This window comes from Theropithecus gelada, chromosome 3, assembly GCF_003255815.1.
Source record: "Theropithecus gelada isolate Dixy chromosome 3, Tgel_1.0, whole genome shotgun sequence".
NCBI classification, from domain to species: Eukaryota; Metazoa; Chordata; class Mammalia; order Primates; family Cercopithecidae; genus Theropithecus; species Theropithecus gelada.
In genome coordinates, this window is record NC_037670.1 from 75,697,103 (window position 1) to 75,721,172 (window position 24,070).

The following is a 24,070-nucleotide window of genomic DNA, read 5'->3' on the forward strand; positions in this document are numbered from 1 at the left end:
TTTTTTTTGAGACAGAGTCTCGCTCTGTCGCCCAGGCTGGAATGCAGTGGCCGGATCTCAGCTCACTGCAAGCTCCGCCTCCCGGGTTTACGCCATTCTCCTGCCTCAGCCTCCCGAGTAGCTGGGACTACAGGCGCCCGCCACCTTGCCCGGCTAGTTTTTTTGTATTTTTTAGTACAGACGGGGTTTCACCGTGTTAGCCAGGATGGTCTCGATCTGCTGACCTCGTGATCCACCCGTCTCGGCCTCCCAAAGTGCTGGGATTACAGGCTTGAGCCACCGCGCCCGGCCTATTATTATTGATTTTGATGCTCAACGTTTCCCTGATTTGGCCTGTGGGAGCTTTTCTAAGGTGACTTCTGTGTCCTTTTGACCTGTATTTCATTATGTTTTGAGCATTTCTTTACTTTCTGGCTTAACAAGATGTTCCAGAATTATCTAGATCTCCTTGCCCCACCCCCTAACATGAGCCACTTCCCCAAGGAGCCCCAGTTCCTTTTAGTGGAGAGTAGCCTCTGGCCCTTGCGTGCTGCCAACTTCTGCTCGGGCTGCTTCCCCTTCTCCCCCTTTCACCCTTTCACCCTGCCCAGTTCCTTTTTGATGAAGGAAGGGTGGGAAATAGTAAATATTTTTTAAAAGAAAAGACAGGTAGAGGAGGGGGAGCAGAAAAGGAAGAAAAAGATCTCTTTATATACATTTTTAATCCTCTTCCCGCAAATTTTACCAGAGACTAAATTTAGTCTTCACCTGGTGACTTGAGTTTCTGAAGTGGGTACATTTTATATGGTTGAGAATGTGAACATTTCTGAAGAGTAAAATCATTTGTCAGCCATGTCAGTCCCTACTCGGGATGTGCCTCACATTACACTATTGCCACAGTGCAGAGCCCCAGCCCTTAAACAGCTAGAAGGACAATGAGATGTCCTGAGGCTTATAGCTGATGTGTCCTCAGGGCCTGTGGCCTGTAGATGCAGGCACTACCTATGCTGTCTGAGAAAGAGAAATCAGAAGTCAGAGAGACTTCCCAGAGGAGCCTAGGATGAGATGAGTTTGGGGGTGGGACTTAGTGAGTTGGGCAAAGAGGAGATGGATGTTTCGTATAGGGGGAAGATCATACTTAAAGCCAGAGAGATTTGGCAGACTTGAGGAATGGGAGATGGTTTGGGCAGTTTAGAAACACTTATTTCTTCATATTCTTGAGCCTAGTTTAAAAAAAAAAAAAATAATAATTACCCTTTCTTGTAGCCAGATTTGCCTATTCTAAGCCACCAGCCCAGAGTTCCAGTTTTGGAGTTCAATACTAGTGCAATGTCTTATTGCAAAGAGATTGATTGCAATGTCTTCCCGCAGAAGAAGCCACCTGAGGGAGAACAGAGCAAGTAAAATTAGTGGACATTCTACCAAAGAAAGATAATAAATTATTTCTTTATAGTCTAGTGCTTTTTGGCTCAATGTTTTTTCATTGAAAATTTATCAATTCCTATCCCTGTGTGTACCCCCCGCTCCATTGAACACAGACCCATTCTGATCTAAATGGACGGTTCTCGATGCCTTTACTCATAAGCAAATGCAACTGGTTGATGACAGTAGTTTAATGCTGATCTTTTGATTGACTGTTTATGATCATTAAAGAACACCAGTTTGTTACTTTGAATGATGTCTTGAAATGGATAAAGTTCTTTTACTTCATGGTAGTTAAATCTGTCCTAAATCTAATCCTGAGTTTTCTTCAAGGTATGTTCTTTATGTAAAAATCATTGCTTTTAAGTACGCTCCTCACATGGTTGTTTTTAAATTTTGCAGGCGATACCAGAAATTGCAGAAGATCATGAAGCCTTGGTAAGAATATATGATCCATGGATATTGATGATTTAACCCTTCCTACTTTCCTGCGTAATTGAACCCTGGCCTGTGACTGATTGTAGAACTATGCATCTAGTATTTTGAATAAGTGATTTCTTACTGTTTTTGTTTTCTGTTTGATGTTCTTTTATAAACAGCTTCTTCAAAAATGTATTTTCCCCCCTTTTTTGCTTTGGAGTAGAAGGAGTATTTTATGTATATAACCACTAAGTGATGCTATAACCACAGAAAGATTGCTACCCTCCTTCTGGAGCAATGCTAAGCTTAATTTTATGTATTACTTTAAACAAAACTTTCTTTTTTGTGGGCTGTGTGATGTTCAAAGTCAAAAGTCTTTGATTTTCTTCAATGGCTCAGAAAGAGAAAGGATTCACATTTTAAAAAGTATCCAGGATTGAAGGATGCAATGAAAATTATTTACTTTGAGTCTGAGACAGTGCTCAATCATCTACCTATGAAGTGAATTGGATAATTGTGTCTGAAGATAGGAAACTCCTTTCTTAGAGTTTTCCGTTCTAAGTTTCTCTCTTAACCATTAAACAGGGTGAGTCCAAATATGGTCTAACAAACTCTTTGAAGTAAGCTGGACAGATTTTCATGGTGCCAAGCCATTAAGCAGATAATGTCAGTTTGAGAAGGAACACTGACCAGCATCTCAAAGGTGAACCTTATTTTGTAAGCTCTCAGAGAAAATCCTCATCACCTTCAATGTACTATAGTATTATGCTGGTCTCAAATCTTTCATCTTCTTCTACCCCTCACACACAGAAAAGTATGAGTTGCAGGAACTCTTCTGTTTATTAAATTCTAATAAAATAGAAAGCAATATTGAGCTTCTAGGGTAAAGCTTCTTAAATTTCATTTTGATATATTTAATACAGTAGAAGCACTTAATGGTAATGGCAGCAGAAGCCACTTTTTATGAGACTTTATCCTGGGCATTGTCTCAGTGTTTACACTCATTACTCCAAATCCACACTTATATTTAACATACAAGCTTGGTATTTCCTTGGTGCAGAAGTTAAAATCAGCTGGAAGAGCTGGGATTCAAACTTACTTTCTCCCCATCTACTTAATAGAATTTGCAAATATGGAGGAATTTGGGGCCCTGAAGCCAAAATAATTTCTTTGAAATTTATTAGCCAGTAGTTTTAATCTTTTGGTGTGTAGATATGCTGGACAGTTTGTAGTTCATGATTTTTATTGATTAATCATAGACAGAAATCAGTAGTCAAGGCTCTGGTTCTGATAATGGCAGAGTGGCACAATCAGACTAACACAGATAGCAGTTATGAAATCCGGACAAAATATGATAAACAAAACATCTAAAACCAGCTATATGAAGGCACTGGATAGCAACCCAAAACAGGCAGAAGGTAGAGGGAAGTTAACCCTTGAGAGACCAGATGGGTCTTTGATGGGATTTCTGTGTTTGAAGCTTTTTCCCTGAGAACACCTACTTATCCAGGCAGCATGGGGTGGCAGAAAGCCTCAGTCTTAGTAAGTTACTAAGAAGATATACTTTGGGACTGCAGAGCAGCTAATTAGAGGGAATCTATGAAAGAAGAGAAGCTCAGAGAGTGGGAGACTCCACATCCACATATAAACCCTGTCCCAGTTCACTGCTGATCATTGAAGCGTGAATGCACACTTTAATGGTAAAAACAGCAACTGGAAACTAAAAGATTTGAGCAAAGATGTCAGCTGTCACTCACTGCAGAGTTTAGACTTTTACTTCCTGCTAGAACAAAAATCATCACTCTTCAGAGGAAAAAGACTGAATTCTGAATATTGACAGTGTTTTGTTCACAATGTCCAGTATATGATAAAAATTTACTAGGTATGTAAGGAAATAGGAAGAGATGACCTACAGTTAAGAAAAAATGTAGGTAGTAAAAACTGACACTGAGATGACCCAGATGTTGGAATTAGCAGATGAAGGTTTTTACAAAACTTTTGTAAATATGTTAAAAACTAAAGAAAAGTGTGAGTGTAATGAAGGCACACATGGGGAGTCTTAATAGAGAAATTGAAACCATAAAAATAACCAGATGTCAGTTATAAAGTTGAAAAGCACAGTAAAGTGAAAATTTTACTGTATGAGGTTGAAGATACCAGAAGAAGAGACAGTGGCCTTGGAGATATATCAGTGTAAGTTACCCAATCTGAAAAGTAGGTAAAATGAATAATGAGTACTTGACCTGTGAGATAATAAGTGATCTGAAATACATTTAATTGGAGTCCCAAAAGGAGAGGAAAAAGAATGGGGAAGACAAATATTTGAGGAAATAATTACAGAAGAAAATAACGATGGAGATATATGAAGCAAGTTCTTCAGAGTGGTGAGACATGATACTAGATAGGTATTCAGATCTGTAGGAAAATATGAAGAACAACAGAAACAGTAAATATGTGGGTAACATAAAAAGACGAAATATAATTTTACTTTCCTTTAAATTTCTTTAAAAGGCTATAACTATAGAAAGCAAAAATTATAATACTGTTTGGTAGGGTTTATGACATATGTAGATGCAATATGTGTGACAATGAGAGCACAAAGGATGGAGGTATAAGAGAAACTACACTACAGCAAGCTTCCTAATGTGTAATCTTCCCTTTAAGTAGACATTAGTATATTAATGGTGCACATTGTAATCCACAGAGTCACAACTAAAAACAGTGCAAGGAAGCATAGGGCAAAATACAAAGGAGGAATTAAATCAGACTCCTAAAAAATTTTTTGATTAATTCAAAAGAAGGCAAGAAAAGAGAAGTAGAATAAAATATAGTTGAGACAAATAGAAAACGAATAAGTTGGTTGATTTCAATCTAATCATATCAATACATTACATGTAAATAGACTAAGCAGCCCAATGAAAAGGTTTAGATTGTCATATGAAATTTTTTAAAAAGCATGGCCCAGCTCTATGCTGTTTATAAGAGATGTACTATAAAGACAAGGGCACATGTACGTTGAAAATAAAAGGATGGAAAAACATATACCATGCAAATGCTAATAATAACAAAACAATGGTTTTATTAATATCAGGAAAGATAAGACTTGGAAGCAATATATTATCAGAGTTAAAGAAAGGTAACTAGTAATAAAAATGGTCACCTCATTACGATTTAATCCTCCTTTGTATTTTAAATGTGTATGCTCATTTAAAATTATTACACATGGGTATAATAAGGTTTTAAAATACATGAAGCAAAAACGGACTACTAAAGAGAAAAAGAGGCAAACCCATTAGCATAGCTGAAGGTTTTAAAACCAGTCTTTCCTAACTGGTATGAAAACAGCCTAGGCAAAATAATAAGGATATAGATGATTTGATCAACACTATCAAAGGTCTTGCCTTAATTGTCATTTATAAAGCATCAGACTCAACAACAGCAGAATATGCATTATTTTCAAATGCACATGGAATGTTCACAAGATAGTCCATAGTAAGGCTGAAGAATTTTCAAATGATTAAAATTACACAGATTATGTTCTTTGATCACAAGGAAATTAAATTAGAAGTCAGTAACAATAAAATAGCCGAAAAGCCTCAGATGTTTGGAAATTAGAAAACACTCTTTCATACTATCCAAGAGTCAAGGAATAACCCAGTTGAAATTATGAAATATTCAGTAATGAATTTCATTACTACTCAGTAATGAAAATACAATATACCCAAATTTGTGAATGCAGCTCAAGCTGTGTTTAGAGGGAAATTTTTAGCTTTAAATATCTATGTTGAAAAGGAAAGATGGTTTATTAAAAAAATCAGTGGTCTAAGTTTCTACTTAAGAAGCTTTAAAAATGTGAAGTAAGTAGAAAAAAAAGAATAATAATACCAATCAATGAAATAGAAAAGAGACAAATAATAGAGAAAATTAAAGCCAAATATTTATTAGGGGAAAAAAAAAAGAGAAATCCCGTATCAACACCAGGGATAAAAGAGGGAATATCACTACAAATCATACTGACATTAAAAATAAAATAAAGGAATATTGCAAATAATTTTACGTTAATACATTTAACATTTTAGCACTTGGGGAGGCCAAGGCAGGTGGATCACTTGAGCCCAGCAGTTCAAGACCAGCCTGGGTAACGTGGCAAAAACCTATCTCTACAACAAAATTCAAAAATCAGCTGGGTGTGATGGCTTGTGCCTGTAGTCCCAGCTTATCGGTAGGCTGAGGGGGGATTGCTTGAGCTAGGGAGACGGAGGTTGCAGTGAGCCAAGATGATGCCACTGCACTTCAGCCTGGGCAACAGAGCGAGATTCTATCTTTAAAAAAAAAAAAAGAAAGAAAGAAAATTTAGGATGAAATAGACAAATGCCATGGAAAACAGATTTACCAAATGTGTTAGCCATGGAAATGCATGGCTTTGATTTCCTTTCAGGAAAGAACTTGCCAAGAAGGGTGCAATTAGCTGATAGTTTTCAGTTATCACACATTCCAGATTCATGGCATTCCAGATTCATGGCAGCTTTCAGTATTCTCCCAAGGCAGTCTTTAGTTATTGAACATGGTGGGGATACCAGAGCCTGGTCATTTCTACCCATTATGGGATTTCTCTAAGAGGCAGTGTTTGTTCTACAGCATCCCACTGAGTTGGCTAAGACGTTTTCAGATCTGCATTTGCTTCCTCTTCCCCTTCCTTTCCCAGGCGTCAGATCTGTTTCATGGTCCCAAGGCTTTCTATACCCAATCCTGCTCTCTGCCTGCTTTGTCTTCCACGGGCATTGCCCAAACTCCCACTCAATCTCTGTTCTCATAGCTCAATCTCAGCATCTGCTTCCCAGAGGACTAAAACTGACAAATCAAAACTGACTCATGATGAAATAGAAAATTTGGACGCCCATAGTTATTAAAAAATTGAAATTGGCCAGGCGTGGTGGCTCATGCCTGTAATTCCAGCACTTTGGGAGGCCGAGGCAGGTGGATCATGAGGTCAGGGGTTCAAGACCAGCCTGGCCAAGATGGTGAAACCCTGTCTCTACTAAAAATACAAAAAAATTACCCATACGTGATGGCAGGCATCTGTAATCCCAGCTACTTGAGAGGCTGAGGCAGAGAATTGCTTGAATCCGGGAGACAGAGGTTGCAGTGGGCCAATATTGTGCCACTGCACTCCAGCCTGGGCGACAGAGCGAGACTATCTCGGAAAAAAAATTGAAATCATTTCTCGAAAACTTTCATACAACAATAACTGGTTACACTGGCGAATTCTATATTATATAGTGTAGAAGAAATGCCAAATCTAAACACATGCTTTCAGAAAATAGAGGAGAGGGACCAGTACTCATTATTTTATGATACCAGTATCACTCTGATACCGAAACTTGGCAAAGGCAATACAGGAAATAAAAATTATAGACCAGATGCAAAAATCCCCAGAGGCATATTAATAAATATAATCAAGCAATATATTAAAGGGATAATACCTTGTGACCAATAAGGGCTTATCTCAGAAATAGTTTAACATTTGAAAATCAATCAAGCAGCTCAGTGTTTTATGAAATAAAGGAGAAAACCTAAAGAGAAAAATCATCTTAATGGAGAGAGAGCATTTCATAAAATCTAATGTCTATTAATAATAATTCTCAGCAAGTTAAGAATAGAGGGAACTTCCTCATCTTGATAAAGTCATCTACAAGAACCCCATCATACTTAATGTTGAAAGACTGAATGTTTTCTACCCTACATAAGGCAAATATGTTTGTTTTCTGCAGTTCTGTTCAACCTTGTGTAGGAGTTCTTAGCTATTGCAATAAGTCGATAAACAAACTTAAAAGCGTAATATAAGAAAGGAAGATGTAAAACCATCTCTATTCATAGAAAACATGATTATTTAGAAAATTCTTAGGAATCTACAAAGAAACTGCTAGATATAATTGAATTTAGCAAGGTTTCAGGATACAATGTCAATATATAAAAATGAATGTATTTTTATATGTTAACAGCAACCATTGGAAAATGACATTTTAAAATTTTCACTTATAAAGTGTCAAAATCATGATTTATTTGTGGAAATAGATCTTAAGTTATTTTTAGGGATAAATTTATCGATAGTCATACAATATCTATTTATTTGCTAAAAATAAATGAGAGAAAATAAAGAAGATCTAAACAAGTGGAGGGATAGATTTCATGGGTTGGAAGATACAATATTATTAGATGGCAGTTCTTTTCTGACATCCTTTGGCAGGGACACAGAGCCAAAGCATATCATCTTCAAACTATAGCTTCAGTGCTATATCAGTTATTTTTAAAAAGAATTACAAGTCAATCCTAAAAACCAATGGTAATGCATGGGACCTAGAATAGCCAAAATGATCAACAATAAAGTTGAAGAGTGTCGTTGACTGATTTCAATACTTACTATAAGGTTAGCTGTCAAGATGGTCTGATACTGGTATAAGGGGGTAAACAGATCAATGTAGTAGAATAGAGTCCATAATCAACCTGCACTGAAATTTTTAACAAAGGAGCTAGAAGAATGTTTGCTGACATAAAGTCATGCTTTCTGAAGGTAAGTCATGCTTTCTAAAGGATGACTTATAAATCCATACCTTTAAATGTGTATACATTTTACTTCCTCAAGGAGGAAAACAGATGGAAAACCTCAGAGGGCAGGGCAGAACTATGGCCATTAACCTCGACAATTAATGATCTATTGAGTACAATTTGTTATAGCTTTAAAAGTGACCCTTATTTTCATCTTTTTTCAAATTCTATATTGGGGCCGGGCTTGGTGGCCCACGCCTATAATCCCAGCACTTTGGGAGGCTGAGGCGGGTAGATCACTTGAGGTTAGGAGTTTGAGACTAGCCTGGACAACATGGCGAAACTCCATCTCTACTAAAAATACAAAAATTAGCTGGGCGTGGTGGTGTGCACCTGTAATCCCAGCTACTTGGGAGGCTGAGGCAGGAGAATCGCTTCAATCTGGGAGGTGGAGGTTGCAAAGAGCTGAGATCGCACTATTGCAATCCAGCCTGGGCAAAAGAGTAAGACTGTGTCTCAAAAAAACTAAATAAATAAAAATAAAAAAAATTCTATTGGGCTTACCACTCTATGGAAACATTTGGAAGCACTATTCTTTTATAAAATTAGTAGCAGAAATTTACATGCTTGTTCTGAGATTGGCTGAATTTTGTTGGAATGAAGATGGTGTCTACTAAGTTGATGAGAAACATTTATTTGAATCATTCCAGCACACATGGTGTGTTGGCTGTGACAGTGGCTTTCCACCAGCATGTAAAATTTGCAGTTGACTTAATTTGTGGCTGTCAGTACTGCACAATCTTTAGCCTAACACTTACAAAATACAAATAATCCAAACAAATAAAAATGTTCCCGGATATGCCATGTGATTGCTTTTTATCTGTAATTCTTTTAGCCTTGACTCTCTGTACCCAGCACTGATTTCAGAGGCAGAACTTGCCCTCTGCTTTCCCTGTTTGGAGCCTGAATTACTCCTCTAGGAGTGGAAATAAACACCTATGTCAAGGTTCAGTAAGAGCTTTTATAGCCACCTCACTTGAAAGAGGTGATTGAATCCCTTGATTTGGAATGTAATAAAATTTTAGCATGGCCATCATTTCTTTGCGACTGAGAGTTTGAAGTTGAATTTGGAAAAAGTTATTTCGTATGGGAACTTACTATGTCACCCAGCAACCAGTCCTAATGAATTATATATGTTATATACAGAATATGTATGTAATACAGAATATTATGCAATATGTATATATTATATACCTATGTGTATTTTACATAAATATTAGATACTAGTAATATGTAAAATAGGTCCTATTATATATTCCTATCTGTCTCTCCCTATCTGTCATGTCATTAGATAGACCAGGAGACCTTCCTCTGAGTACCTTGACTGGTGTATGCTGTGAAAAAGCTTTACTCTCACTTACCAATCATTCCTACTAATGGATACTTAAGAAGCACAGATAGCTCTATTTGCAGTCTCAGAAATGGTGCTCCACCTTCTTAACAGCCATAGAGATTGAAATCTTGACTCCCAAACAAGCGTGCGGATGTGGAAACCAAATGATACCCTTTTTCCTTCTCTTCAGCCTTTTTTCCCTTACCCTTTTTCCTTCTCTTCTGCCTTTTTTCCCCAAAGTCCTTGCAGTCTGTTCTGTCTGAGGAGTCTGTAGACAGCTCTGGAGTGTATTTTTGGAACAATTGACTGTACCAGATGTTACTAAGATCATTTGGATTAGGGTTCTGTTGAGCAGGTAGCTAGGGAGCAGAGTCATGTTGCTTTCATATATTAGAGGACATAAATATACTTTATCTTTTGCTTTTAAAGGATCTACTAAAGACTAATGTCATCTAGTTTCCTCATCTTATCTGAGTGCTATCTAGCTAATGGGGGTGCAGAGAAGAGGTTTTTTGTTGTTGTTGTTAGTGTTCTTTTTTCTTCGAGACACAGTCACTCTGTCGCCCAGGCTGGAGTGCAATGGCATAATCTTGGCTCACTGCAGCCTCCGCCTCCTGGGTTCAGCCTTCCAAGAAGAGTAGCTGGGACTACAGGTGCCTGCCACCATGACCGGCTAATTTTTGTATTTTTAGCGGAGACAGGGTTTCACCATGTTGGCCAGGCTGCTCTCGAACTCCTGACCTCAGGTGATCCGCCTGCCTCAGCCTCCCAGAGTGCTGGGATTACAGGCATGAGCCACGGCACCAGGCCAAGACTTTGATTCAATAGTGTGTGTGTTTCTCTGCCACTGCCTGTTCCATTGCCTGTGCTGCTGTTGATGTCACTGAGGCAGGTTTTTTGCCTTGTAGAGATGCTGTGAATGCTGTCCTCCCGTGGCGTGTATAGGGGATTTTTTTTTTTTTTTTTTTTTAACATTTGAGGTCTTTTAGTATGCTAGGTGTGACCAGATGTCCACTATTAGTTATCATTTGGTTCTTGTTTTTCTTCTTTTTAAGTAAATAAAATAAATGAGCTAATATTGCTTACTGCTAATGCTATATGTTACTATGTAATAATGTTTTCACAGTAATACTAATGCCTACCCAGTCTGTTAATAAATCTTACTAATTGCTTTTATTTCCTGGCTCTTATTTTCCTGAGGCAATCTTTTTACTTTCTTTTCTGTGTGTTTTTTTTTTTTTTTTTTCCTTTTGCAGTCGGATATTTGGATTTTCATGTGACCCATTGTCTGTAGAAAGAGTCATTCTGGAATTTTTATTTAACCTTTCTCACTACTCTCTTCAGCTCAGTATTCCACCTGTCTTTGTAATGTTCTGTTCTGTTCTTCAAATAAGTTTGTGTTGTCTGGTTTGGAATTTCTTTTTGAGGCATGATCCTTTGATGCCACCTAGGGGGCACCTGTAAGATCGAGGTTGCCCCGTGCAGCTCTGAAAAGCCAGAGGTATTAGCTGCTTTTCCATCTGGTCTGAATGGTTTGGCTTTCCTTGCATTGCTGTTTTTGCTTTCATTTTCTAGTTCTAAGAACAGAGAATCCTTAACACAAGGTGAAATATTTGAAAATCTTGTGCTTCATTTACCTTTTAAAAATTTCACTTTTGCATAGTGAGAATGTAGTAACACTCACACGCTACTTACTATTCACTGCACAGCATTTGGAGGCCTTTAAGCATGTTTGCTTGTTTTCATTTCTCCAAAAATCTGTGAGCTAGGTGTGACTACCACTGCCATCATCATCCCCATTTTTAATAAATAAGGAAACAGAAGCATGGGATGGTGCATAACTTGCCTACTTAGGGCTGGAGGGAGAACCCCTGTTGTCTGACTCCAGAAACTACCTGCTTAGCCGTTTTCGTTTAGCTGGTTGCATCCCCTCTGTTTTCCCTGGTCTCCGGCAGCTTTGGATCTTTGTCTTTCCCTGAGAACCACTTCCCCTTTTATAGGTTCCGTTTAGCATGACGTCTTCTGTGGTGGTGCAGAATTTCAAAGGTTGTTTTTGAGGCTGGGCCGAATAGAACAGTAGAAAGAAGGGAAATTGAGAAGCTGTTTCGAAAGAAATGTTACCTGTTTTCTATGCTACTAGTTGGAAATAAGTGGGAAGGTTCACTCTAAATATGTTAGGAGACTTTGTAGGGTATCGATAATGGTATGCATGAGCCTACAAATGAAAAATCTATATAACCAACTTTATTTTTTAGAAAATTGAGCCTAGGAGTCAGTGCTGTTGTGTAATACATTGTGCAGATCTTGATTGGCATAATTCATTGTACTCAAAGAAAGAGTATTTATCATAAAGGTGTTAATATTTATGAAGATGATAATTTACAATAAAGGTGAATATCTGTAAAAGATTCTGTGCATCTAAGTCTCTACTAAAGTGTTGTTTTGAAAGCTCTAGAAACCAGGGTATTGTCTAATAAGAGTCCTAGGTGGAACTGCATTTGTCTGAGCCTAATCTCTGTTTGGATTTTCAAATCACATATTAGACCCACCTTATGGCCTGCTGAATCTCAGCAAGTCTTTGTCAGCAAACCCATTATGTGGAGTGATTATCTCCATTGATATGCCAGAAAAGTTATTAACTAAAGACGAAATGCTGGCCAACATCAAAATGAGTATGTTTACTTGCATATATGTTTGTGTCTGTGTGTCCACACAGGAATGTATAGACCACTTTAAAAAAAAAAAGTACTAATTCTCTTAATAGAAGTATTTTTAATTTTCTCTTTTGATGTGTTTGGGTAATAAAGGAAGCACATTGCCCTCCCTAAGCGACTCCAAATTTCATTAGCCAAGAAGCTTTTCTTTAAGTCATCATTTACCAAGTATCTATATACTACATGCTTTATTAAGTAAGTAGCTCTGTGGCTAAATAGATATCACCACCCAGTTTTTCAGCTGAAGAAATAGAGGCTCAGACAGGGTCAGTGAATTGCCCAGAACAACATAGCTCACCAGAGGAAGAGTTGGTGTGAGCCCAGGTCTGTTGGATGCTGAAGCCCTGGTTGACCTCAGCAAGGCCATCCTGCCCCTTCTTGTCACCCATGTTAGTGAGAAAGTCACCTGTGGTCCTGCTGTTTATCTCTTGATCTTTTAAAATTCTGCCTGTATTCACTTCCCCAGAACTTTCTTGCTTCAGTGTCTTTGCTCACCTTTGGGGTTCTTGACTCTTGTGCCTCCCTGTCTTTTTCAGCTTTGGAGACATGCTGTCCTTCACCCTGACGGCCTTCGTTGAGCTGATGGACCATGGCATAGTGTCCTGGGATACATTTTCGGTGGCATTCATTAAGAAGGTAAGGCGGACTCTGCCTCTTTAGGCTTTCCTTGCTGTCTTCTTTCATAGCTATTTTTCTCTGCTGTGAGGATATTTCATAAATGTCTTTCGTTTAGTTCTTTTATATATGAAAATGGGTATGATTTTTTAAATAATATTATGTATGTGGGTGTCAGGAAACCCAAATTCTATATAAAAATGATTGTAAGAGAATATAAGGGATAGCATGTACACAGCAATAGCTCAGGCCAAATCAGTGTGTCACACTGTTAATAACTGCACAAGTGTCTGTTGATTCCCCGTGTGTGACTCTGTTGGTTTCAAGTCCTAAACAGAGTTCCTACTATTGTCCTTCTTGAGCCTTTTATCCCCAGCCTGCTGTCCAGGGAAAAGGAAAGGGGCAAAGTATACCAATGATCTGCACACCTAGGTTTGAAGCAAGGATGTATGAAAAGGAGGGCTACCTGAATCCATGTGTCTTAAGCAGAATGAGTCTGTTTACTTGTAATCATGGTGCAATGAATATCTCAGACATCACCCAGTTCTACCAATTCTTCCTTTTGGAAGAAGCAAATGAAGATGGACCTGGTGCAGGGAGAGGGTGCAGAAGAGCCCCACCACTCCTTGCAATTGAAGTATAGCACATTTGCAACTCTGTTTCCATTCTTCTGACTAAAAATAAACAGTCTTGATCTTGTTACTCTCAAATGTAGATTAAATCATGGACAATTATCATTTATTGATTTATTTTTTCCTTTCTTTGTATTTGCAAAATGGTTTATAAATTCATTGGCATATCTCCTCCCTACTGTTGTATTAGTAATAAAGAGATGTTTGGAATTCATAACTTTATTTCATAAGTATCAGTTACTAGCAAGAGAATTTCAGTGAATCTGTGCAAGCCAGAAAATCAGAGCAAAATCCGGTAAGAGTCACTTGAAGTTTTTAAGCCTTTTATTTTAAACTAATGGTAGACTTAAAGAAAAGTTGCAATAAATTGGACTTTGGGAGGCCAACACAGGTGGATCATTTGAGGTCAGGAGTTCAAGACCAGCCTGGCCAACATGGTGAAACCTCGTTTCTATGAAAACTACAAAAATTAGCCAGGCATGGTGGCACTGTAATCCCAGCTACTCAGGAGGCTGAGGTAGGAGAATCACTTGAGCCTGGGAGGCAGAGGTTGCAGTGAGCCAACATTGTACCACCGCACTCCAGTCTGGGTGACAGAGTGAGACCCTGTCTCAAAAAGAAAAAAAAAATTAGTACGGAATGTTCCTATAAGCCCTTCATCCAGCCTCCCCTAAAGTTAACATTTTGCATAATGACAGTACGGTTGTCAAAATTAATAAATAAGCTGTAGTGCAATGCTGGCATTTGATTTCACCTGTTTTTCTATGAATGCCTTTCTCTGGTTAAGGATCTGATCCAAGATCCCACATTGAATTGGGTTGTCATGCCTCTTTAGTTTCCCCGAGTCTGTGACGGTCCCTCAGCTTCTTTGTTTGTCATTTGTGGCTTTGACATTTTTGAAAGGTACCAGTCAGTTATTTTGTAGAAAGTTCCTCAATTTGGGTTTGTCTGATATTTCCCTCATGGTTCAATTAAAGAGGGTTATGCATTTTTGGCAAGAATGCTACAGAAGTTATGGTGCATCCTTCTCAGTGCGTCCTTTCATGGGCACATGATGTCACTGTCCTCTGACTGGTGATGTTACCCTGGATTACATGGTTAGGTGACATCTGTTGGATCTCCCCACTGTAAATGTGCTGCTTTTTTTTTTGGAAATTAATCATTATCTTAGGGGAGATGCTGCCTTGAATCAAAGGGCATGGGATGGCCCTAATCTGTTGAATGAGGGGGGTAGGATCAGAGGGCCCACAGATGTCATGCCTACACTATGTTTTATGTTCATTTAAGACCAGAGCTGATGGAAACCCAGGGCCTTGTTGACACATCTCAGAATCAACTCTCTTTCGTTATGTAAATCCATAAAGCCAAAGGGGATGAGCAAAAGGAACCCTGTAGAAAATGCACAGAAAAGGAAGAGGCCCCTTTTTGCCTGTATTTGTCAGTGGTATGAATTGCTATAAAGGAAAGGAACTGTTAGAATTGCCATTAAGAGTAATGCAAAAGCCGCAATTACCTTTGCACTAACCTAATAGCTAAAGAAGCCAAAGAAATCCCGATGTGTTATGAAGTACCTTCCTGCCACCTTTGGTGGTAGCAGGGAACGTAAGCATTAGATTATGAGAGGAGAAAATAAATTGCACTATTTTGCCTCTCTAAGATCAGTTCTAGAGAAGCAGTTCCAAATCTGAAGATGTGGAAGTATCATTGATTTTTTAATACTTAACAAACATTTTAACATTTTGAATTTACAGCAGGCTTTCTTTTCTACCTCCAGAGTGCCTGGCTTGTCTGTTATGAGAGCCTCTTTTGCTATAGAATGTAACAACAATGTTGTACTGAATGTGAATTCCTTGAAATTATGTTGTGCTTTCACCAACATTAGCTCTTTTGATTCCACACAGCAATCCTTTCCAGAACAGAACAGATAGTCTTGTTATTTCTGGTTAGGAGGCAGGGATGCAGTGGCTTGCCGAGGTTGAATGAGGTCACATAGTGAGTGGGCGTCCTTGGTCACATGGTCAGAGTGCTTCTCCTCATCATCATGCACCTGTGCTTTCCAAGTGGTAGAAGGCATAGTTCCCGGAGCCTCGCTTAACCAGCCTGTCTCTTACATATTCCTCCATGACCTTACTGCTAGAGTTAAGTGATTTCTTCTGCTCTCTATTCCCCTGGGATCTCCTGAATGCCCCTGTTCCAGCACTTGTCACATTTCGGTGCATTTTTTGTTCGTTTGACAGTCTTTCCCAATAGAGTATTACCTCGGGAAGGCAGAAACACGGCTTTCTTCATGACTTTATCCTCGGGGCCTGGCACAGAGTAAGGTCTTAATACATTTCTGTGAAATGAATGAATAAAATTTTCTTGGAAGCATTAAAAATACCCACAGAAATTGAAGAAGAGAAGGGAAAAAAGTACCATATTTAAATATATTTTAAGTAAAATTTCGGTTATGAGTGGAAAGGAATTAGAAAACTATGTTTCTTGTGAGCAGTGGCCAGAGAGAATGACAGTCATTTAGTTTTCTCACAACTTAAGAAAATATTTTTCATTCATTGAAATTAATTCAAAAATCATATTAAATGTAAGAAAGTAAAGACTGACAGTCTCAGTGGTTTAAATAAAAAAGTAAGTATTTTCAAAAAGCAACACATTTAATCTATTTCGTGTCCTCATTCCCAGTCATATTTTCTTTGCATTGCTACTTAGAGATGTGTTACATGAATCTGAAAAATAGTCATCAAAAAATTACTTACTTTTCTGTAAGGTTAACTTTTTTATTCATTAGCTGGACCAAATTCAGCACTTTGACAACCCAGGAATTGTATGCAGGCAACTGTCTTTTAAATGGAGCTTTATCTCAACAAAAATCGACTAGGAAATGGGCTGACAAAAGATGCCTATCTCTGTGGTCTAGAGTTGGCTTCCTATTAATGCCAAATTCATACCACTTTGGAGAAATATTTTTTTTCCCTGCCAGCTTCTGTCTCCTTCTCTATTACTTTATCTGTTTTGTTATATGTGAATCTAGATTCTGGTTTACAAATTTTGGCTGCAATAAATAGCATCATTTCATAAACAACTCTGAAACTTGGAATTCCTTGATACCAATATATAATGTTGTTGCTTTTTAAAGACTCTGCTACTTAGGGACAAAGTAAGAAAACACGGAGTAGAAAGAAAAGAAAAAAAAACTTTATATGTTATGAGTTGGTTTTTCCCTAGCCAATTATAATATCAGTGCCTTCTTTTGGAAGGAAGGTTTCACATAAATGCTCCAGAAAACCTTAGCTGTGCAGGAGAACCTGGCTCACCCCACAAATGTTTTCAGCACCTGGACAAACATCCCACCATATTGGTTTAAAGACCTGGTAATTTTTGCCTCTTAAAAATTTGAGAGATTTACAGGCCTCTACCTAGATAATTTTAAATACAGGAGTGGAGCTTCATGTTCCCCATGGTTGTTTTTTTTTTTTTGTTTTGCTTTTGAGACAGAGTCTCACTCTGTCACCCAGGCTGGAGTGCAGTGACGCAATCTCGGTTCACTGCAACCTCTACCTCCTGGGTTCACGCCATTCTCCTGCCTCAGCCTCCCGAGTAGCTGGGACTACAGGCGCCCGCCACCACGCTTGGCTATTTTTTTGTATTTTTAGTAGAAACGGGGTTTCACCATGTTAGCCAGGATGGTCTCGATCCTCTGACCTCGTGATCTACCCGCCTCAGCCTCCCAAAGTGCTGGGATTACAGGCGTGAGCCACTGTGTCGGCCTTCCATGGTTCTTTCAGTTTTTGATAACAGGAGAATTTTAAGATCTCATTCTAAGTGATTCTAAGAAGTATTTATTGGATTGTTGATTCATGCACTGTAATACCCCTTAGCTTGTTAAAAGTTACATAAATATTTCTCTTTTATTTAACTAAGGTTTTCAAATGAATGAGCAGTACAAGGAGCTAGTGTATATAAAATTACTGCTGATTGCTCTTACTTACTACTTCCTTATGATACGGGCCTACTTTTGAGAAGCTGGACTGTGGCTGGCTTGGGTTGGCTCACTTGTGTCATCCAGAAGTGCAGTGATGGAGTTGGGATAAATTGAAAGGCAGAGGGAATCATTATTACTCTTCTGTGGGATAAAGGAAATGAAAATTTAAATAGACATGAATAACCTCTAGCTATACGAAGATCTGTAGTTTTCAAACTGGACATACAGACATTTGTCCATTAACTGATTTATACATTCAGTTATAAGGAGTTGGTCTCAAGTTCCCTGGAGGACGATAGTTATTTCTTTCACTTGGATCAGCTCTGATGCCTTGGTTATTAATACACATTCAGTTAAAGTATTAGGTCATTTGAATACCTAGCTAAAACCAGTGACAAATAAGACAAAAGAAAGAAGTTAAGTTTCAGAAAACTATTAGCATGTACTTCAGACTTGTACATAGGACTCTAATGCATTGAGTGCTCCAGGTGTGTTACACAAAATGCTCATTACGTAACATGCTTTAGGATTGCTGAAATGGTTAGGTTCTTTATGTCAAGGAAGAAATGAATTACTAGAAAAATGAATTTTAAAGAATACTTTCATGAAAGTAAGGGATTCATTTCTTAGGAGAAAAATATGTAGAAATAACTAATGGAAATGGAATATGTATGTGGGATATAAATATGCCTAAATTAAAGCAAAGACAGCAGATTATTTTTGCCACCATTGAGCAAGCCCACTGGGAGCAGGGAAGAGTTAATGACTCATAGAGAACTTTAAAACCCATTATGAGAAGGTGTACTTCCTATCAGAAAACACTTGAGAGTAGGCTGGGTGCCGTGGCTCACACCTGTAATCCCAGCACTTTGGGAGGCCGAGGCAGGTGGATCACTTGAGGTCAGGAGTTTGAGATCAGCCTGACCAATCCGGTGAAACGCCGTCTCTACTAAAAATACAAAAATTAACTTGGTGTGGTGGTGCACACCTGTAATCCCAGCTACTCAAGAGGCTGAGGCGGGAGACTTGCTTGAACTGGAGAGGTGGAGGTTGCAGTGAACTGAGATCACACCACTGCACTCCAGCCTGGGCAACAGAGCAAGATTCCATCTCAAAAATAAATAAATAAATAAATAAATAAATAAATAAATAAATAAAAAGAAAGAAAACACGGAGAGTTCTGATTGAATATTTCAAGAAAGGAAATACTGTAAAAAGGATATTTATGGAAGTAGGGGAATAATTCAGGGGGTAAATTTCCATTTGATGGAAAACTTGAACATAAAAGAACATGCAGAAGACTGTGTTTTAGTAACCCAGCAATGAGTTAGACCACTGGGCCAGTGTTATGTATATACTATGTATCAAAACGGAGACCTGTCAGATGTATCCCAGAGATGTAAAATAGGGAGCTGGAAATATGAATCACTAATGATTATGGATTCTTAGAAAAGAGTGATAATTGGGAAGAGAGGAGTACGAAGACAATGAGATTGATATTCCCTCCATTTAATTTTTTGCTTTTTTGAAATATCCAAATGGTGGCATCCTTTTGGATGCCAAGAATAGGCCCTCAGTGTACTTCATGGTAAATGCCTTTTTATCTGTCCATAGAAGACTGTAAGGTCCTTGAAATTTGTTTGTTCTTTTCATCTTTGTATTTCCAGCTCTGTGGGACAGGGCAAGCCTATTGTATAGCACACAAGCAATGCATGTTACTGAAATGGAGCAATTATTGATGAGTAAATATTGGCTGAATGAAAAGAGTGCATGAAGATGGAGGTGGAGGGTGCTTGACAATATCAGCAACAGCTTCTCAGGCAGAAGCCTCCATGCAGCCTTAAGGCACATCCAAATTTAATAAATAGAGACAAGCAGGGGAGCCGGGAATGAGGAGAAAATTAGTTGCAAGAAAATCTGAAGTATTGTCAATGAATTTCTTTATGAGTTCTTCAGTTTCCTAATACCAGTGCCAAGAATTATGCCGAGAGCATGAAAAATGGTTTGGTGGGGTAAGGGAGGAGTCAGAGAATTTATTCTCTGTTTAGAAGATGTCTAAATTAAGCATTAAACCCTAAACACAGTGTAATAGTAATTGGATTTTTGTCAGAGAAAGATGGCCCTAGGGAAAGAAGGGTGGCCTTAGTATGGTAGATTTGGTGGATTGGAGCAGACTGTGAGGAGTAAGTCAAGGGCTTGCCAAGGATAGTAAACATGTTGGAGAAGTTTATTAGCCATGAAAAGAGCTGAAGCAGTCTTTTGAGAACCTTAAAATTTCCATACTCTTCCTGAAGTTTGTATTTTAAAATAAGAGCTTTTCAGAATGTAAAATCATAATGTCACTGCACTTCTTCACATTATTCATTTCCCACCTCTGAGATCCAGATGTAGCTGGGGTAGGCAGAGTGTTGCGATCTGCATATCCCACCCCTCCTTTCACCTGGACATCAGCGGACTAGGGACAATTCCGATGGTACCTGGGAATTGCCATGGTGCACTGTGCATTTATCATGTGCAAGGATGGAGAGGAGATGAGGCGAGTGGTCTCTGGGAAAGCAAAAAGGGAGAAATTAGTGTTGACGGGGAAACAGCAAGTGTTTACTTCTTGTGGAACCAAGTTATTTAGCTTTTAAGAAAGCCGTCATTATACTGATATAATAATGGTTTTTTATTGTTAGTTGTCAACAGACAGTAATAACTTTTAATGAGGCCTCTAAAATAAGACTTTTATGGTACCCGTGTGTTTGGATTACTGTGATCCATTATTCTAACCTCTATTTTTTATTTTCCTCTTACAATGTGATTTATTATGTTTGGGGATTTAGTGATTAATTCCTTAGAGAATCTAATTTGGAGCTTAAACTAGTATTTTAACTTTTAGTACTGCTCATTTAAATGATTTCCTGTTTGCTAAATTTAGGAGAGATGAAAAGAACTTATTTTAACCATCAGAAATTGGAAGAAACGGGTAACGAGTTTTTCATTTAAGAGAGTGGCCAATGACTGAGAAGTTGCCAGTTGAATTGTGTTGACAAGTGAGATTTGTGCGAGTCCCCTAAGAATGCAACAAGAACATGATAAGCATATAAAAGCCATGGATTGTGTGGATGAGGGAGGAGCCTGGGAATGCAAGAGGAATGGCAATTAACATATGTTGAAATTACCGTCCCAGAGAAACACAGGCATCCTTACAATATATGTGTTGAAATTGTCTGCCCCTAAAAGATGAAACTCAGGAGAATAGTCCTGGGAAATACAGAAAGAATAATCTTTGGAAGTATGTCTTTTTGAAAAAATTTGCTTATCAGTGAATTATAGAGATGTGATAAATCATGCTTTGTGATGATATCATGAATAATCCCTGGATCGATGGGTTTCTTGCTATTTGCTGTAATTCCAGGTCATCCTCAGTGCCTGGTGTTTCTTAAATGAGTTCCCGATTTGCTTCATTTGTTCCCTTCTCCACGTCTCTGCTCTACTTACCACGAGCAGTCAATTGTGTCCCACTTGGATTTTCAGATAGCAAGTTTTGTGAACAAGTCAGCCATAGACATCTCGATCCTGCAGCGGTCCTTGGCCATTTTGGAGTCGATGGTGCTCAATAGCCATGACCTCTACCAGAAAGTGGCGCAGGAGATCACCATCGGCCAGCTCATTCCACACCTGCAAGGGTAAGCATGCTGAGATGCTCTGGGGAGGAGAAATGCTTCAGGAAGATGGCCACGGTGATGCACTGGGAAACATTTTGTGTTTTTATAGTTTGGTTAAATGTATAGAAAAAAATCTCAATTTGGCATATAACCAAACCATGTGTCACACTGGAATGGCATGGTTACTTTCCCTTGGCCCCTGTCCCTCACTGAACTCCAGACTGGTTCTTGGCACTGCCTGTCCCCACACCTGGCCCTTGGTAAGCTCTCAATTTTAGTGGCTATTGGTAGATATTGGCAGAGTTTTACTTTTAAGAAGGTAAAACAGGATGATTTGTTCTCTTAATTTCTCTTTCCTAAACCATCTAAGTTAATGTTTTCTGTGATATAATGAGTATTTTCATAGTTAATTAGAAATGTAATGTTATGCCTTTTTGCTAGGAATTTTTAAAGGCAGGCTTCTTTCTTAGTTATGCTCAAGGTGATTCTAGTGAGTTGCTTCTTTTGTATTTTATAATAAAATAAAGGTTTTTTTTTTTTTTCTAGTGGCTTGAGCTATAAAATGGAAGTAAGATAGCTGCCTCTGCAGCCTGCAGTCTTTGAGGCATTTTTCCCCTTCTTTCCTCCCTTAGGTAACTAGGAAGGTTGTCTCTGATGATACCAACCTGAGGAGGACTCTATTGTACAGTGCTACTTTAGAAATTAAAGTATTTTGGGTTGCAGTGATAATAAACATTGTGAGCTCGCTTACATAGGAAAGGAGGTTATTGGAACAATACTGGGGTACCTTGTAGAATCCAGAAATGACATAAGTAGCTAAGCCTTGAGGAGGAGAGAAACCATAGCTTCCCTGGAGTCCTCAGCAGATGGCCTTTTCTCTAGAACTGTGGTTGGCACTACAATGACCCAACTCCCACTAACTCTTGCCCCTGGTCCAGTAGGTCGCAATTCTCAAGAGGAAACCCGATTGGCCCATTTGGGTTGGTGGTGCAGGGTGGGAATGGTTCTCTGAAATGTTAACTGTTATGTTTATAATATAAACTACCAAAGTAGATTATATTAGATATTTTTTTCATTTGGAGGTAGGAGGATGATCAGCATTTAAAATTTAAGTCACAGAAGCTGAGGATTGTGGTGGCCTCAGTGATTGTGATCTCAGAATCATAATTCTTCAAAATGATGAGAATGTAGGTAGCTTCTCTAGAAATAAGACCAGTTTCACATTTCCTTTGAGTGTGAGCTGTATTAATTTATATACTGTGTCTTTTCTGGGAATCTCAAAGGCACACATCTTCATCCCAAAGCACATTACCAAAGTGAAGAGTTTATTATTCTCCAAGTACTGTGCTAAGGATTTTATATGCATAATCTCATTTTATCTTCACAGCAATCCCATGAAATAAGTGTGTCTAACCCCACGTTGTAGATGAGGTAACTGTGCCTTGGGGGATACCCATGAACTTGTCCAAGGTCTCAGCCAGCCTGTGATGAACTGGGCTTTGCACCCTATCCTGGCCTGGTTCTAAGCTCCACTTCTGTCTCGCTGGCCTGATAAGTTATTCCTAAATGTAGCTCATAAGTCACTCTTTGTTTATGCCTTGAGTCCTCCTTATTTACTGTTTACCACATGCCTTACATTAGAGCTTTGTTTCATTTATTATTTCTGGTTGCTTTCCAGTGAAAATGAGATTTATAAACAAACACCCGTTCTTTTTGTTATTTAAATGTTTATATTTGGAAATAGAATTTTAGAATATGTAATAGAGCCACCCAATTAGCCCAAGAATGTAGAGACATCTGAAACTACTCCCTGCTATATTTCTTGTATCAGACAGAAAATTACACATATGTACACACACATATACATACATACATACATACATACAAACAACTATTACTAGTAGTACATCAATTACAACATCCCCTAGGTTTATGCTTTCAATCTGAATAAGAGAGAAGGCTGCCTGTATTTCTGGGCATTCTGCACTGACCAGTGTACTGTGAGCTGGTAATACTAGTTGTATATTTTCTGACTTGTGATGTTTGAAATGCATTCTCAGTGCTAAATGCATTTGCTAGGCCCTACGTTTGTCTCTCACTTGTTTTTGGGAGAGGAGGCTGATTTTGAGGCTTTTCAGGATTTGACCCAGGGCTAGTCTCTTCTAACTTTGTGTTCTGATTTTCTGAATTGTTCTGTATCTTTACAGGTCAGATCAAGAAATCCAAACCTATACTATTGCAGTGATTAATGCACTTTTCCTGAAGGCTCCTGATGACAGGAGGCAGGTAAGTTGCATTTCTTTAGTCTAACGGCTATGTCAGGGCTAGGAACTTTGTGTGCAGAGAACGCCCTCTCCTTCCATCCGGGGACTCATTGGGCCACTCTGCTGTCCTGGCCACATATGGACTCTCCACAGCAGCTATGTTCTGCTGCACAGCTGGCCCGCTGGGGTCCTTCCCAAATCCAGGGGCAAGTGGGTAGAGACGGTAAGCCCTTGACTGATGAGGGATGCTAGGAGTGTTCCAGCAATAGAGCCTTTTCATGAAATAAAATGCAACCTGGAAGACCAGATGTACAAAGGTGAAAACGTTGCTGCTGGGTGGAAGCGGAGTTAGGAGTCCCCGCGACCTTCTGTCGTTTCATGGGATGCTCACTAGGGTGAGGGAAGTACAGTCCTCGTTTTCTGGATCAGGAAAGGGAGACCCTGAGAGGCGCTACG

At 38.7% G+C, this 24,070-nt stretch overlaps 1 protein-coding gene across 4 annotated transcripts in view; it reads left to right on the plus strand.

Annotated features, from left to right (window-relative positions):
• ELMO1 (engulfment and cell motility 1) overlaps nt 1–24,070 on the plus strand; it is a 584,323-nt gene that overhangs the window by 195,604 nt on the left and 364,649 nt on the right. For all 4 annotated transcript variants that reach the window (XM_025378540.1, XM_025378539.1, XM_025378538.1 and 1 more), the window contains 4 exons: nt 1,804–1,839; nt 13,011–13,110; nt 21,220–21,371; nt 23,558–23,636. In XM_025378540.1, coding sequence (XP_025234325.1) covers nt 1,804–1,839; nt 13,011–13,110; nt 21,220–21,371; nt 23,558–23,636 — 367 coding nt within the window. The remainder of the gene's footprint in view (nt 1–1,803; nt 1,840–13,010; nt 13,111–21,219; nt 21,372–23,557; nt 23,637–24,070) is intronic.